Raw genomic sequence first — 17160 nt, 5'->3', positions numbered from 1 at the left:
CAGGAATCTACCCTCAAGATACGTCTCCAACAACGGGAAAAATAACATGCATAAGGTTACTCACTATAGTATTCTTTGTAATCACAAAATACTAGAAACAACCTAACTGCCCACACATAGGAAAGTAGTTGAAGAACTATGGTACATTTATTCGATGAAGTACTGTGCAGCTATTAAAAAAAAAAAAGGAATGAGAAAAATCTCTGAACTGATTTGGGGTGATTTCTAGGATATGCTACTAAGTTAAAAAATCAAAATGGAAAAGAGTAGCTGTAGTTTATTATCATGTCAAAAAAAATCGGGGAATATGAAAAACACACACATTCCAGAGCACTTTTTGGCAGAACTTGACAAACTTATCCCAAAATGTATACTGAAATGCAAAAGACTAAGAAGAACCAAAACAATATTGAAAAAGCAGAACTTCCCTTTGATTTGGAGGACTTTGATTTACCAAAAAGCTATAGTTATCAAGACAGTGTGGTACAGGCATAAAGAAAAACATACAGATCAATGGAACAGGATAGAGAATCCAGAAATTAACCATCATATATCTGTGGTCACTTGATTGTAGACAAGAGAGCTAAGGCAATTTTTTTTGAAGAAATGACAGTCATTTCAACAAACGGTGCTGAGACAACTGAATGTCCATATGCAAAAAGAAGAATTTAGACCACTTACTCACACCTACACAAAGATCAACTCAAAATGGATCAGGCTCCTAAATGTAAGAGATAAAACTATAAAACCTTTAAGATAAAACATAAAGCTTTCATGAGGAAAATCCAAGACCTTGGATTAGGTAAAGATTTCTTAGCTACAACATCAAACATACAATTCATAAATTTTAAAATTAATGAATCAGAGTTTATAAAAATTTAAAACTTTAAAGGAATGCCTGGGTGGCTCAGTCAGTTAAGCATCTGCCTTTGGCTCAGGCCATGATCCCAGGGTCCTGGGTTTGAGTCCCACATCGGGCTCCCTGCCAAGCTCAGCAGAGAGCCTGCTTCTCCCTCTGCCCGCTGCCCACCCCACTTGTGTGTGCTCTCTTTCTCGGTTTCTCTGACAAATAAATTAAATCTTAAAACACACACACACACACACACACACACACACACACAAAATAAATAAATAAAATGAAGACAAGCCACAGATTGGTGGAAAATATTTGCAAATCACATACCTCATAAAGGATTTACAAAGAACTTTCATAACAATAAAAAGACAAACAACCTAATTTCACAATGGGCAAAGGATTTGAACAGACATTTCACCAAAGATGATAAAGGAATGGGTAATAAGCATATGAAAAGACAGTCAACATCATTAATTACTATGGGAATTCAAATTAAAACCACAATGAGATACCATTTCACACTCACTAGAACAGTTTTGATAAAAAGACAATAACAAATGTTGAAAAGGATGTGGAGAAATGGGAACCCTCATACATTGCTGATGGTAAAGTAAGATGGCACAGACGCTTTGGAAACAGTGTAGCAGTTTCTTAAAAGGCTAAACATAAATTTCCCATGCAATCTAGAAATTTCTATTTCTAGGTATATATTCACGAGAAATGAAAAATTATGTCCACACAAAGACTTGCAGGTAAATGTTCATAGCAACATTATTTATGACAGCCCCAAAGTGGAAACAACCTACATATCCATCAACTGGTGAATGGATAAACAAAATATGGTATACCCATTCAATAGACTATTAGGCAACAATAAAAAGGAATAAAATGCCAGTACAGGCTACAACATGGATGTGCCTCGAAAACATGGTAGGTGAAGGAAGTCAAAAGCAAAAGATCACATATTGTATGATTCTATTTATATGAAATATCCAGAAAGGCAAATCTGTAGAGGGAGAAAGTAGACTAGAGGTTGTTCGGAACAGGGCTGGGAATAAGGGATCTTACTAAGAAGAGGAAAATGTTTGAAAATTGAATTATGTGATAGTTGCACAACTCAGCTAATTTACTCAAAATCAATTATTTGTATACTTACTTTGAATTGGTGGATTTCATGGTATGTAAATTAGAATTCACTAAAGTAGTTCAAAAGAAAATACACATTTATCAGGGCACCTGAGTGGCTCAGTCAGTTAAGCATCTGTCTCTCTTTTTTTAATTTAATTTAATTTAATTTTTTCAGTGTTCCAAGATTCATTGAAGCATCTGACTCTTGATTTCACGATCTCAGGGTGGTGAGATGAAGTCCCACGTCAGGCTCCACACAGATTATAGAGCCTACTTAAGATTCTCTCTCCCTCTCCCTGTGCCCTCCCCCACTCACTCATACTTATTCTCTCTCTCTCTCATTCTCTCTCTAAAAAAAAAGAAAGAAAGAAAAGAAAATACACATTTATTTGCAAAATTAGGAACCAGGGAAGATAAACCTGGTTTATCTTCTAGAAACTAGAGAGACTGGTGATCCATGGTGTGTAGGAAGAGGTTGAAAAGGAAGAATGAGATACAGGGCAACAGGAATGGGGAGAGGGAGTAATACTTCTCTGTGTATGCCATTTTGTATAGTTCTGAATCTCAGAACCATACTGATATACTCATGAATACATACATACATACATAAGGACATACTTATGTACTTATGTACATACATACAATCAACCAGTATACAGAGGTGGGGGGAGGGGAACAGATAAAAACAGGGTACAAAGAGAAACAAAGGAACTTAGCTATACAACAAATGAGTAACAATCACACTGAAGGATATGTAGAAGAAAAGTACTAGCCAAGTAACTTTGAAAAACATCTTGACTGAATGTTGTAAGGCTACAAATAAAAAGAGCTATATACAGATACTGTACTCCAACTAATAAATCTGTTTTACTTGACTTTCAAGGCTATGGAATAGTAGTTTTGTAGATTATTTATGTGTATACTTGGACTCAACAAACAGGTAATTAACTGTATTGCAGATAATGAAAGTCATCTTTTTCACTGTTGGAGAAAGAAGTTATGAAAAAACAAACAGGGAGCTCAGATTTTGTGGCATTGCTTTGGAATCCAAAGCATCAGTGTAAGCCATTGTTTTTAATATAGATGCAAATAGATATATACAAGGAATAACTATAAATAAATGTATATATATATATATATGGGTTAGGATACATACTTAGATTTCTTTTTTTTTTTAAGTATTTTTAAAAATATTTTATTTATTTATTTGACAGAGAGAGATCACAAGTAGACAGAGAGGCAGGCAGAGAGAGAGAGAGAAGCAGGCTTCCTGCCAAGCAGAGAGCCTGATGCGGAACTCGATCCCAGGACCCTGAGATCATGACCTGAGCCGAAAGCAGTGGCTTAACCCACTGAGCCACCCAGGCGCCCCATACTTAGATTTCTTAGATCTGTGTACTGAGAGAGCCTAGGAGCAATGACATCCCAGTAACAATGAGAATACCAATCTTGGCTTCTGTGCACCATTTTCCAATCAAAGGAACCGGGGCTCATTGGAGAAGTGCTTAGTTCCAGGGTCGGGGAAGGGAAAATACAAGAGGAGTCTATGGTATCTTATGGTACCAGAAAACCAGGAATTTCTCAAAAAAGGATAAGAGCATGTCAAAAGGACATAGGAAACAATGTGAAGGAGTGCCCAATGGGTAAAGCTGGAATAATTTGGGCCCCAAATAAATTATTATACATATAATTAAATACCCATGAGTCCATCTGGGCATAAATGCATAAATCAATGTATAAACAGGGGAGAAGCAAAAGACCTTCCTTACAGAAGAATCTCAATTAACAGATGTATAAGGGATGAGGGAAATATAAAATTACCAATTATTACATCACAGTAATAATTGTTATAGGCAAGATCCACAGTTGGATGCTAAAATCAGTGGGCAAAGATTTGAAACAGGATATTAACACAGACTAAAAGTATCTGCCCTAAGATGTATGTTCACTGCAAAATGAAAAAAATTTTAACATTGCAATGGAGAAACCCAGGATAAACCATCTTAATCATGGGATCAAGGTTAAATATCACCAGTAATGGGACATGTCATGTCAGGGTTGGAGGAGACAAAGGAGACACAACAACTAAATGTAATGTGGGACTCTGAACTGGAATGGTCTGGGGGTGGAACATTAAGAAATAACTGGTGAAATCTGACTGCGGTCTATAGCTTAGCTTGAAGTATTGAGCCAATGTTAATTTCCTGGTTTTGATATTGTACTATGGTTATATAAGCTGTTAACACCAGGGTAAGATAAGCTTAAGTCATGTGTGAATTCTGCACTATTTTTGCAACTTTCATGAAATTTAAAACCATCCCAAAATTAAAAAAAAAATTTTTTTTAAACAGCTCCTCAATACAAAGGCCAAGTTTAGATCCATCCTTGTTAAATTTGATTCAGTTCCCTAGATTGAGAAGTAAGAACAACACAATGAACACTGACCGCTGAAATATCCCATCTCCAAAGTCTGGGATATAAACAAAGACCATTTAGAATAAAACTTCATTTCTTCAAAGCCACTTTGGAATTATAGTATTTTTAAAATACTTATTCAGGGTCCATATTTTCATTCCTCCAACATTTTGGCAGAAAAAAACTATGGAGGATAAAATTCTGGCCACTCTGGGCAAACCCACTTCCTAGCCTTATACTTAAACAGCAGCAGTGAAGCTGACAATAAACACAACAGAAATGATACCAGGGTTGGACCCAAAAGGTTTAAACGAGTGAGCCATGGAACGCACATAAAAGAGTTACATCTTTAAAAACCTACATCTTCGAACTCTTGCAATCTTTATTTTCTCACCTTTTCTTTCTTGGAAGAAAGTTTCTGCTTCCCAATGTTTGTGCCAAGAAATCTGAACCAAACAGGGACATCCTTACTCACTAGCTTTGTAGGTATTCAAAAGTATTACAAGTGTGTAAAAGATCATATCCCTCTGGTGTTTTCGTTTTAAATAACATTACAAAGAATATATACCCCTGTTAACAGTGATTACCTGTGGATAAAGGAATAAGAGGGTCTTTAATTTACTATTTCATATATTTTCTGTATTGTTTGACTTTTTATAATAACAATATATATATTATTATTATTATTTTAAAGCCAATTTAAATACATAAAAGCAACAACTCCAGTCATCATTATTTTAAACTAAATAGTAGACTTTTCAATGATAAACTATCAGTGACTCAATTTCATGTGTTATATGTTGAGCTCAACAGCTAAGAATAAGGAAATTCTTTCTACGTGTCATTCCACATCATTTGCTAAATATGTACTCTATCTCAAAGAACCCATGGCAGTTTCTGCACCCACCCCCACTCCCAGAGACTATACAGTGACTAGAACACCAGTGAAAAAGTAAACATTTCCCCCCCAAACAGGGTAAGAACATGTGCGAATTCCAGTACTGTAAGTTTAGTATTTAATACAGTGAGGATGTGGTAGAGAGGAACTGGCGGAGAGAAGTTTCAGAGAGAGGTAGCCTTTTGGCTTCCCATGATGAAAGACAGAAAGAGAGAGATGGTTGCCTGTCTCTGGGAGGACATGATCTTAGAGAAACACAAGGGCTCTAAGGATAGGCTACCAACCTCATTCACTGTAAATGTGACTGCGAGCACGCCTCCTCTGATAGGAGAAGCAAGTTTTGCTTCTCATGCACAAAGAAAAATATAAATATTGGGATTTCTTACCCACCAATGAAGGACATCAGGATGCTGAGTGAATATAAGAGATATGGGTCTAGGCCGCCTGGGTGGCTCAGTGGGTTAAGCCACTGCCTTCGGCTCAGGTTATGATCTCAGGGTCCTGGGATAGAGTCCTGCATCAGGCTCTCTGCTCAGCAGGGAGCCTGCTTCCCTCTCTCTCTCTGCCTGCCTGTCTGCCTACTTGTGATCTCTGTCAAATAAATAAATAAAATCTTAAAAAAAAAAAAAAAAAAAAAAGAGAGAGATGGGTCCAGGGACAGAGCTAGGGTAAACATCTGACTTTCTTCAACCTGCAGGTTAGCTCTGCGGTTATGGCCACAAGTCCCTTTCCCAATTCCTCAGGGGCCTCAGTGTCTCACATCTGAGAAATGGTAATGGCTCAGAGCTCCCTGAAAGAGAAGAGCCCTGCCAGCTCCAACATGCCATGATTCCATTCCCAAGAATAGCCTCTTCCAATGAGTGCCCAGTGTCTGGATAGTTCTGAATTTCAGAGTTCCTGACACTGGTCCAGAACACAAGATGGCAGAGTCCAGACTTTTGGCTCAAAGATCTAGAACTCTAAGGGTTTAAAATACCCCTTTGCACACCTTTCAGGTACGAGCACGCAGCTCCAAATGAGGCAGGCCCTTGGTATAACTCTAAAGCTTGGGAGGTCACAACACCAAACAGCCCAAAGCCATGAGCAAAATGGAGCCTCCAGAACCAGCAGGGGAAGGCAGAACTCCCACCCTCAGACTCAGGGCAAGGGTGTAAACTGCCCCAGGATGGGGCAGAAGTGGCTGTCCTGATCCATAGGGCTGCTGACTTTCTGACCCCAAACTGAGTAGGACCAAAAACGCCAAAGCACCTCTTTTCCCTTTCACAAGCTAGACAAAAGGGCATTTTGGAACCACATAAAACTATATGATCTATTGGGGAGGGTATGTGCTATGGTGATGCTGTGAAATGTATAAGCCTGACGATTCACATACCTGTACCCCTGGGGCAAATAATATATTATATGTTAATATAAAGAAATTTACTACTTCCTGGGGGGTAAGGGGAACTATATGATCAGCTCTAGGGAAGACCCGATATTCCTAGTGCTCTAAAGGTCTGAAATGTACTTCAGAAGATGGGGATATGACCTGAGGGGCAGGGGAGGAGCACTTTTACCACAATGAGTGGCCACCACATGAACTGAGGGGGTGGGGGCCTTCACCTGCTGGTCGACTTACCACGGGTCCCCAAGTTGCTTACCCTCACACTGCCTGCCCTCTCCCTGGTAGCCAGGCTTGCAGGAGCACTTGTAGGAGGTGAGTGTGTTCTGACAGAGGGCGTTGGTGTGGCAGTCATCCAGCCCTTGGGCACACTCGTCCACATCTGCAAAAGAGCACAGCAAGCTCCTGGTACGGTACTCCAAGCCCTTCCTGATTTGGTCTAGGCTGTTCTCTAGCTTCACCTCCTGCCAGCCCAACCCACTTCACTCCTCACCCGCTAAACTCCTCAGGAGACCCTGGGATGAACCATTCCACTTCCAGCCTCCTGTTCCCAGGCACAGCCTGTTCCCTCTCACCAGACTACTCCCCCACACACCCTTTCTATTCATCTGCAAGACTCAGCTCCAATCTACCTTCTCCAGGAAGCCCATCATGATCTCCCAGTGTAGGTGGTATCCCCCACAACCTGCTGTCATATTTATCTCCTTTCATAGCACATATCTCACAGGATTGTCACTGCTTTCCTGCCAGTCCTCCCCTCTAGATGGTGTCCTGATTACAGACTGCATCCTTGATGCCAAGCACAGTGCCTGGCACATGATTAGGCATTAATAAATGCCCGTTGAAGGAAAAGACCAGGTTGGCAAAAACAAAACAAACTGTAACAAAAAAACCAAAACCTGAGAACAAGCAGTGTCAGCTTTCTCAGGGGTGGAGGTACGTGGGGAAAGCTCGCCCTGGGCTCTGAGCTCACCGTCCTGAGCTCTCAGATGGCGCAAAGTGGGAATGGTTTCCACACCCCATCAACCGCTGCCCACCCTCTCAACCTGGAAACCGGCCTTGGCTGAAGTATTTCCTGGGTTGACACCATTCCAGGATGTTAACTAAAAAACAAAAGTTTTGAAAATACTGCAAGTTCAGTTAGTGCAGCACGTCCAGAGGACTTATCTCCCACCGCAGGGGGAAATCCGGGTTTGTTCGGGCTTAAGGCTCAGGATAAAACAGGATCCTCAACCCGTGCCCGTTTCTCAGAGAAAAAACCAGAGCCCACCCTGAAGCCTACAGAACTTCCTGGCTCCAGAAGAAAGAAGGAGCAAAGCTGCCAGGACCTCACGGAGGTACCGCGGCCGGGACCCTCAGTTTCCCCATCTACACAAATGAGGAGCTGGACCCCGAGAGTTGGGTGCCCTCCGTCCTTCTCAGTGGGCGGGAGTCGGCCCAGCAGGCGACTCTCCGGGAACACCCGGCAGCGGGACTGGGGCGAGAACTGTCATGGGCCCCGGGTCCGAGGCCGGGCGGCGACCCTCAGGCCCTGGGCCTCTAGCCCAAGCAGTCGTGGTGCCGTGGCCGGGCCACCGGGTGAGGCCCCAAGAGAGCGGGGGCCACGCGGAGCTCCCGCGGCGAAGCCCACCTCGGCCCGCCCGGCGCGATCCCACCGGGGGACCCAGGACCGCGTCCCGGCGCCGGCCCCGCCCGCCCCTGCCAGGTGCGTGCCGAGGCCCGGGAGGTGCTGGCCTCACCTTCTGCCGGTCCCGGGGAGAGGCCCCGGCCGGGCGGGATGGCGGTGGTCAGCAGCAGCGGCAGCAGCAGCGGCAGCAGCAGCGCCCGGGCGGTCCCGGGACAGCCGCGGCCCAAGCCCCCCATGAATGGCGCGGCGGCTGCGGGCAGAGGCGGCGAGCGTGGCGGCGGCTCCGGGAGGTGTGTGCGGGCGCCCTGCCCGCTGTGCTCTGACACCCCCGGCCCGGCCCCGCCCGGCCCCCGAGCCCCGGGCCTCATTTTCACACGGTCCTCCCCGGGCCGGGCCGGGGCGGGCGGCGCGGGGGCAGTGCCGCCCCTCCCGGCCCCCTCCCTTCCCCCTCCGGGCGCTGGGCGGAGGGGGCGCGGCCGCGGTGGCCCGAGGGCGGCTGCCAGCCTGGCCGGGAGGGCCCGTGGCCCCAGCGCAGGCCCCAAGCCCCGTCACCAAACCGCCGGCTCCCTCACCCCCGCCCCACTCCAGCCCTCAGAGCCTTGTGCTTTGCCTGTTTGCAGTGTCCTACAACTTGACCCAGTCCCTCTTGTGGGACAGATAGCACTCTGTCTATTCCCACAGGAGGCTCGCAGAAATTGTCCTGTGTAGCTCAGAATCTTACAGTCCCCCAAACCCTAAAGCCACCTGTCGGGCTTTCCCACTCTCCATTTGAGAGGGGTAATGTGGTTGGAGTGAGCAATTCCACATACTTCTGACCCTCAGGAACCTGAGGAGAGGACCACCTCAGCTTGCTGCTCACCTTATCATGCACCCTGCACCCTTCTCCATGCTGCCCAAGCCAGGCCTTTTGTGATCCCCAGCCCCAAGAAGGGGCCCACTGGTCCCACGGCCCTGCAGCGAGCTTAGACTTGTTCCTCTCTGGTACACCGCTGGGCCACAGTAGAAATTGTTCATCTCACTTAACACTGGTTAAATGTATCTATAGGGCAGCCTAAAAGGTGAAGAGAAAGGGGGCTAGCAGTCAAAGGTGAGTCAGCAGGGACAGGAGACTGCACCAGTTTTGCCTGGGTCACACGTGGTGTCTATGACCACCTGAACTCATAAACATCAGGTCTGGCCAGCTGCAAATACAGGCAGCTCCTGGCAGCCAGCCCTCCAAGCAAGACAGTCCTTACAAGGGAACACATGCATACAGGAATGTCCCACACGGCCTCTTGCCATGAGTCCACTACACTCAGCATCACTCCAGGAACAAATGTAGCAACGATTCTGAGATGCTGTTGTTGAACACCATACTCAGGGGTTTTATTTATTTATTTTTTTAAAGATTTTATTTATTTATTTGACAGAGAGAGATCACAAGTAGGCAGAGAAGCAGGCAGAGAGAGACAGAGGAAGCAGGCTCCCCACTGAGCAGAGAGCCCGATGCAGGACTCGATCCCAGGACCCTGAGATCATGACCTGAGCTGAAGGCAGAGGCTTTAACCCACTGAGCCACCCAGGCGCCCCATACTGAGGGGTTTTATTACATTTTCTCCTATGCATACATATACATACATGCATGCATATACATGTATGTTTGTATGTACGCGTGTATATATTTACAGGAGAAAATTTAATAATGAATGTATATGAATAGTGGATACATACACACACACACACTCCTTTGGTAATCAGAAAAAAATAAATGTCACAAAAAACACCCACATAGCTCATGCACAAGAACATGTGTTCCTTGTCCATCCCCTTTCCAGGGCACCCCGCTTTGTAGCACACCCCCACCTCTCCCACCCCCAACCCCCATCTGCTGCCCCGGTCTTTCCCATGCCTATGGGTCTATGCGAAGAATGCCTCTTTGCGCCTTCATTGCTAGTGCGGCTGCCTGATGGAGAATCTGAGAAAATAACTTTTCTGTGGTTGTTTTTCTTTTGACCTTTTCATCCCTCAGTGAAGGCAGGCAGGTTGCATCCCTTTTTCTGTCTTTTGCCCCTCCCTCCTATCCCCTTTTGTTTGGTTCCGAGAGAGACACTCAGCTATTTCTGGTCATAAGGATGGTTTTTACACATTTGTAAATCTTCACTTAGTGAAACGTTCCCTCCGCCTTTGTCTTTGTGTCCTTAATGGTAGCCATAAATTACCGCTTTCTTTTCTCTGCGCTGCATCAGGCTTCATTGCTTTTGAAATGATCAAAGTTATTTTCTTTTAAAATCCAACTAGAAACTGCCCATTGTGTGGCACAGACCTCTTTAGCTCCAGTCAAAGCATATAAATACATAAAGCTGCCCATTAAGCTCTACGGGAGCCTCCTCCAGCCCTTGTTTTGCCTGGTAAAGAAATAAGACATGTGCTGTTCTTCCCCTTCACTATTTCCCCAAGTTTATGTTTCAGTAAGAATACAAATTAATTATGATAAGACCCAGTGCTTTTTTGCCTAAGAGGGTCAGTTTTTGTCACGTTTCCCGGAAAAGTTCACCACTGGCATAAATCTCAAAAAATGTTCTGAATTCTATTTTGTTCGCCCCGACTTCCATACAAATGTGCTTTCAGCTGGTTGGCTCCCAGACTCCTGGGCAACCTTTCTGACACTTCAGATTAAAGTCAGTATGGTTTACAACTGGAAATTTCCAAAGGGAAAAGGCTCCAGAAGAAGTTTGTGTTCTAATGTCAGTGTTTTTGGTGTTCCAATGTCAGGAGGGACACGGTGGGCCCTGCACTAGCTGCCGTCTGCCCTCTATTGTCCAGCTGAGGTCCCCACAAACTTCTCTGAGAGGCCACAGCCCCTGTACCTGGACTGAGGCTGAATCTGCTTCTCCTTCTGTCTCTCCTTTCCCTCAGGCTGAGAGGCCAGTGAACAAGACCTGAGAGGGAAGAGAGGCCCATCAGCCCCACCACACTGTTGTGGGCTTCTGGCACCAGAGAAACTATGGAGGCAGAAGACCAGGGTGCCTCTGCACTATGGACAGCTAGGCTAAACTCTGCATTCACTAGACACCTTTCAAGGGCCATCTCTTCTGACTCCTCAGCAGCCTTTAGAAACTCTTTTTGGAAACTTTCCCTCCCCTGGATTTTCATCACAGCAGGCAAGCTTCTGGTTTTCTTCCTACCTCTCAGGAAATGCCTTCTCAATCACCTTCTTGGGAGCCTCCTTCTACATCCTATCCCTGATGTTTCACTCATTCCCTTGCTTCCATAACAGAAATCTCCAGCTTGGATCTCTCTCCATAGCTTCAGTTCTATGTATCCAACTGCCTACTAGATACCTCCACCTTGATCTTGCACAGGTCCCTCAGATTCAAGATATTCAAAATAGAGCTCATCTTCTCCTTCAAACCTGCTCCTTCGCAAGTGCTCCGTCTCTCCGGAAAGGGCACCACCATTCTGCCAACACCAAGTCAGAGACCTGGCAGTCATCCTGGACTCCAATGTCTCCACTACATCCAAACAATCATGTCAACTCTACCTTCTTATCATCTCTCAAAGCCATCCTCTCCCTCCATGCAAGCTTCCAGAGCTCAGGGCCTCATCATCCCTCACCTGGTCTATTTCTCCTAGTCTGCGGTTCTTTACTGGTATCCCTGTCTCGAACCTCACCTGCCTTCAGTGCATCTTTCACAAGTGGCTGCCGGACTAAAATGTAAATTTCAACATACCTCTCCCAGTCTTCCTCAGGCCAAAGTCAAAACTCCTTCATATAACCACTCAGGAGAACTGTTGAGAAGTACCTACTAAAACAAAAATGTGCCTGCCCACTTCTAGGTATATACCCAAGAGAAATGAGTACATATGTTCACTAAAAGACATGTACAAGAATGTTCATAATAGCTTTAGTCACACTAGCACAAAACTGGAAATAACCCAAATGGCTGCCAACAAGAAAATACATTAAAAAGTTGTTGCGTTTTTATTCAATGGAATACTATAGGGCAAGAAAACGAACAAAGTCTTATAAGTTCAACAACATAGAGACATCTCATGATCATTACAATGAATAAAAGAAGCCAGATACAAAAGGGTACAAATTGTGTAAGTCCACTTCTGTGTAGGCTAAGAACAGACAGGACTAATTAATAGCAATTGAGGCCAGAACAGTATTCCCCTGGGTGTGAGGACTGACTAGGAACGGTGTTAAGGAACCTTCTGGAATGCTACACATGTTTGACGTCTTGAGCTGAGTGGTGATTATATGGATGTGTATACATATGTAAAAATTCACTGAGATGTTGGCTTAAGCTTAATGTACTTTATTGTCTGTGTGTCACTTCAATACTAAGCTGAAACAAGAACTGCCCAGCGAAAGACCTTTATGATCTGACCCCATTCTACTTTTCCAGCTTCTCTCCTATCACTCCCTCACAGGCTATGCTCCAGAGACATCAAACTGCTTATACCGGAAGTTCATCATTTTTCCCTCATACACGCTTTACCCACACTCTTCTCTTTGCCTAAAAGACACAAAGTGGGTCTCCATAAATATTTAAATGAATGAAATGGTATATCTTGATTCTAAATATACTATACCTCAAAGAAAAAGTTGTTTGCTGTGATGTTCCCACAAAAGCAATGAGGTATGGATGAAAGTTCTGGAGTCAGCAGGTTAGCAGGTCCTGAGAACTAATGCTAGAAGGAAAACTTCCACACATTAATTTCTCCTTCATGGATAGTTTTCACAACTCCTGAAAAACTTTTTCAATATGTCTGAGCTGGATATGAGGCAGTAAATTTTTCTACTTGCTTACTCATCCTCATCTGCTCCTTTTCTCTTCCTAACATATATTCATCCCTTCCTAAGGCACACCATGTTCCTAGGAGGGAAGCTGCCCCAACCTCAACTTCAGGCTCTGGAGTTGGCTTAAGATAGTATCCTTCATTCTAGGGCACCTAGGTGGCTTAGTCGGTTGAGTGTCCAACTCTTGGTTTTAGCCCAGGTCATGATCTTGTGGTCTTGGGATTGAGCCCCATGTCCAGCTCTGTGCTCGGCGTGGAGTTTGCCTCAGATTCTCTCTCCCTCTCCCTCCTACTCACTCTCTCTCAAATAAATAAATAAAATCTTAAAAAATACATATCTTTTATTTTATTCCCCTTAGAATAGTCATGGGTTCAGGGATAACCATATGTTTGAATCAGAGTGAATCTCAGTCCCTTTGCTTGAAAGGCTGGTGTGCAAGTGTTCTTTTTTCTTCCTGTGAGGTGGCTGTAGTGAGAAACTGTGGCAGCCATCTTGGTACCAACCTGAGGAGGGTAAACTAAGAGAAACACTGAAACCAGTGCTGAGGCACTCCCTTCCTCAGGATCTCTGGTTATATGTGCCAGTGCACTTTCTTATTGTTTGCACTGGGTTTGTTTTTATTTTTGTTAAGATTTTATTTACCCATTTTGAGAGAGAGAAAAGAGAGAAAGCATGAGAGAGCACAAGCAGTGGGGGAGGTGGGGGGCAGAGGGAGACACACTCTCCCCAATGAGCAGGGAGCGCAATGTGGCTCAATCCCAAGACCCCAAGATCACAACTTGAGTGGAAGACAGATGCTTAACCAACCAAGCCAGCCAGGCACCACTGTTTGTTTTTAAATTGTGGCAAAATATACACAACATAAAATTTACCACTTCAACAATTTTTAAGTGCACAATTTAGCGACCTTGAGTACAATTACATCATTTTGTACTGGTGATGTGCATTGGTACATCACCACCATCTACATCCAGATCTTTTTTCATTCTGCAAAACTGAAACTTTATACCATTAAACAGAAAGTGCCCATTCCCCTACCCCACCCACCCCTGCTCCTGGCAACTACAATCCCACTTTCTGTTTCTAGGATTCTGACTACTCCAAGCACCTCATATGAACGGAACCATGCAGTATTGTGGCTGCCTGGTTTCGCCCAGTGTAAAGTCTTCAAGGCTTGTCTATACCGTAGCATGTGTCAGAATTTCTTCTCTTTTTAAAGTCTGAAGAATATTCCACTGTGTGTGTAGACCACATTTTGTTTATTCACCCATCAGTGGACACTTGGGTTGCTTCCACCTTTTAGCTATTGTGAATAATATGATTGTGAATATGGGTGTACAAACCGCTGTTATATCTCTGTTTTCAATTCTTCTGAGTATACATCCATAAGTGGAATTGCTGGACCATCCAGTAATTCCATTTTTAATTTTTTTTAAGATTTTATTTATTATTTGACAGAGAGACACAGTGACAGAGGGAACACAAGCAGGGATAGTGGGAGAGGGAGAAGCAGCCTTCCTGCTGAGCACGGAGTCCAATGCAGGACTCAATCCCAGGACTCTGGGACCATGACCTGAGCTGAAGGCAGATGCTTAATGACTGAGCCACCCAGGTGCCCCCCATTTTTCATTTTTTGAATAACTTTAATACTGTTTGCCATATCAACTACACCATTTTTCATTCCTACAATCAATGTGCAGGAGTTCCAACTTCTCCACATCCTTGTCAAAATTTACATTGTTTTGTTTTGTTTAAATGATAGCCATCATCAGGGATGTGAAGTGGTGGCTCACTGAGGTTTTTTGACTGGGTTTTTTACTTACAACCCCAAAATAGTCCTAGTCAGTTCCATATAAGCATCCATAAGGAAATTTTGTCTGGGTAGCAGGTGATCCTCTCAGTGAGATGGGAAAATGATAGTTGGGTAGAACTGAATCCTCTCAGAAGCCTAAGAAATAAATAATTGTTTTATTCACAAAGCTGATACTATCTTGGTATAAATGCCAGGACTCCATTTAATTTTTTAATGGTTCTAAAAACTGTATCAATGTTCTCTTCTGCTTTAGGAGGGTTAAAAATCCTTCAACAAGGGGCGCCTGGGTGGCTCAGTGGGTTAGGCCTCTGCTTTCGGCTCGGGTCATGATCCCAGGGTTCTGGGATCGAGCCCCGCATCGGGCTCTTTGTTCAGCAGGAGCCTGCTTTCCTTCCTCTCTCTCTGCCTGCCTCTCTGCCTACTTGTGATCTCTGTCTGTCAAGTAAATTAAAAAAAAATTTAAAAAAAATCCTTCAACAAATATTTACTTTAAAATGATAATACTTAACATCTGAGTGAATACTAAATGTCAGACACAGTTGTAAGTACTTCATGTGCATTAGCTCATTTAATTCTCATAGACACTCTATGAAGTGGATATTACCATTATCTTTATTTTACAGATGTAGAATCTGAAGTGAAGTTTAAGTAACACTAAAAGTGGTGACCAGGACACATTGCCAAGATGTCTGGCATCAGATCTGCCTTCTTAACCACTGCTCTGTACAGCCCACATGTGCCAGGCAGTATTAGGCATTATGGAAGATATAAGCTGAATTTAGAGGCAAATCCTGCCCTCAAAGACCTAAAATTTCATCCTTAAGACCTCTTCCAAAATATAAATATGACGATTCCTGTTTAAAAACTTTCGGTGGGACGACTGGGTGGCTCAGTTTGTTAAGCGCCTGCCTTTTGCTCAGATCATGATGTCAGTGTCCCCTTGAGCTCCACTTTGGGCTCTCTGCTCAGCATGGAGTCTGCTTCTCCCTCTTCCTCTCTCTCTGCCCGCCCCCCCCGGCTCATGGTGTGCGTGTGGTCATATGCATGAGTGTGCTCATGCTTGCTCGCTCTCAAAAAATACAATCTTTTTAAAATAAACCTTTGGGGGCACCTGGGTGGCTCAGTGGGTTAAGCTGCTGCCTTCAGCTCAGGTCATGATCTCAGGGTCCTGGGATCGAGTCCCGCATCGGGCTCTCTGCTCAGCGGGGAGCCTGCTTTCTTCTCTCTCTCTCTCTCTCTCTGCCTGCCTCTCTGCCTACTTGTGATCTCTCTGTCAAATAAATAAATAAAATCTTTAAAAAAAAATAAAATAAAATAAAAAAAAAAATAAACCTTTGGTGCTTCCCTGTCTGCTTTTCCTCCGTAGGGAACCTCATGAGCAGGACCAGTTCCATAATTTACAGGGCTTAGCACAAAATTAAAATGCAAGGTCCCTTATTTAAAAAACAAGGGGAAAGTTCCATTAAAGGTGCTAAAAATGGTTTTTTCTTTCGAAAATGTATTTTTTTTAAGATTTCCTCTTTTTAAGTAATCTCTACACCCAAGGTGGGACTCAAACTGACAACCCAGAGGTGCTCCCTTTCAAAAATATTTTATACTTGTAAAACATAGTAGGGGTAATATCAATACTTAAATAACAAGAGCTTACAAACTGCAAAAAAAGAACTTTTTAGGGACCTAATTTTATACAGTGCAATAAATAAAAATACTTTTTTTTTAAAGATTTCATTTATTTATTTAACAGACAGATATCACAAGTAGGCAGAGGCAAGCAGAGAGAGAGAGAGGAGGAAGCAGGCTCCCTGCTAAGCAGAGAGCATGATGCGGAGCTCGATCCCAGGACCCTGGGATCATGACCTGAGCTGAAGGCAGAGGCTTTAACCCACTGAGCCACCCAGGCGCCCCAATAAAAATACTTTATTAATGTGCTATCTTGATCATAATATTTTTTTCTGCCTCATTTTCTAGAAATTCATGTATGAGGTCATCAAATTTATACTTTTAGGATCTTCATTTTCAGTCAATATAATTAAGAGGACATCATCATTCTCGGCAAATGAAAGGTCACAAATGAATTTCAATAATCTGTAATTTTGAGAAGGATCCTTCTGCTTGATCCAACTGTTATTGGGTCTACCGAGAATATGTACAGGCTATAACATACTGGGATACAGTTTTGATCAATGATTTTAAAATATAAATTTTGGAGCTTACGATTTTTGTGGAACAATTTTTCTTAAAAAGATTTAATTCTGG

At 43.6% G+C, this 17160-nt stretch overlaps 1 protein-coding gene across 4 annotated transcripts in view; it reads right to left on the bottom strand.

Moving 5' to 3' along the window:
* The window catches only part of SCUBE2 (signal peptide, CUB domain and EGF like domain containing 2), a 70285-nt gene extending 61568 nt beyond the window's left edge, over positions 1-8717 (bottom strand). For 2 of the 4 annotated variants that reach the window (XM_059408632.1, XM_059408642.1), the window contains exons 1-2: positions 8418-8716; positions 6938-7060 (exon numbers count right to left, since the gene is read on the bottom strand). In XM_059408632.1, coding sequence (XP_059264615.1) covers positions 6938-7060; positions 8418-8673 — 379 coding nt within the window. In that variant the 5' untranslated portion in view covers positions 8674-8716. Of the gene's footprint in view, positions 1-6937; positions 7061-8417 lie in introns of all 4 variants that reach the window. The other 2 variants (XM_059408651.1, XM_059408660.1) reach the window with 2 other exon arrangements.
* Positions 8718-17160: the final 8443 nt, after the last annotated feature.

Source organism: Mustela nigripes, chromosome 1 (genome assembly GCF_022355385.1).
Source record: "Mustela nigripes isolate SB6536 chromosome 1, MUSNIG.SB6536, whole genome shotgun sequence".
Taxonomy (NCBI): domain Eukaryota; kingdom Metazoa; phylum Chordata; class Mammalia; order Carnivora; family Mustelidae; genus Mustela; species Mustela nigripes.
The sequence above is the reverse complement of the archived record's forward strand: the minus strand, read 5'-3'. Positions and strand labels throughout refer to the sequence as shown.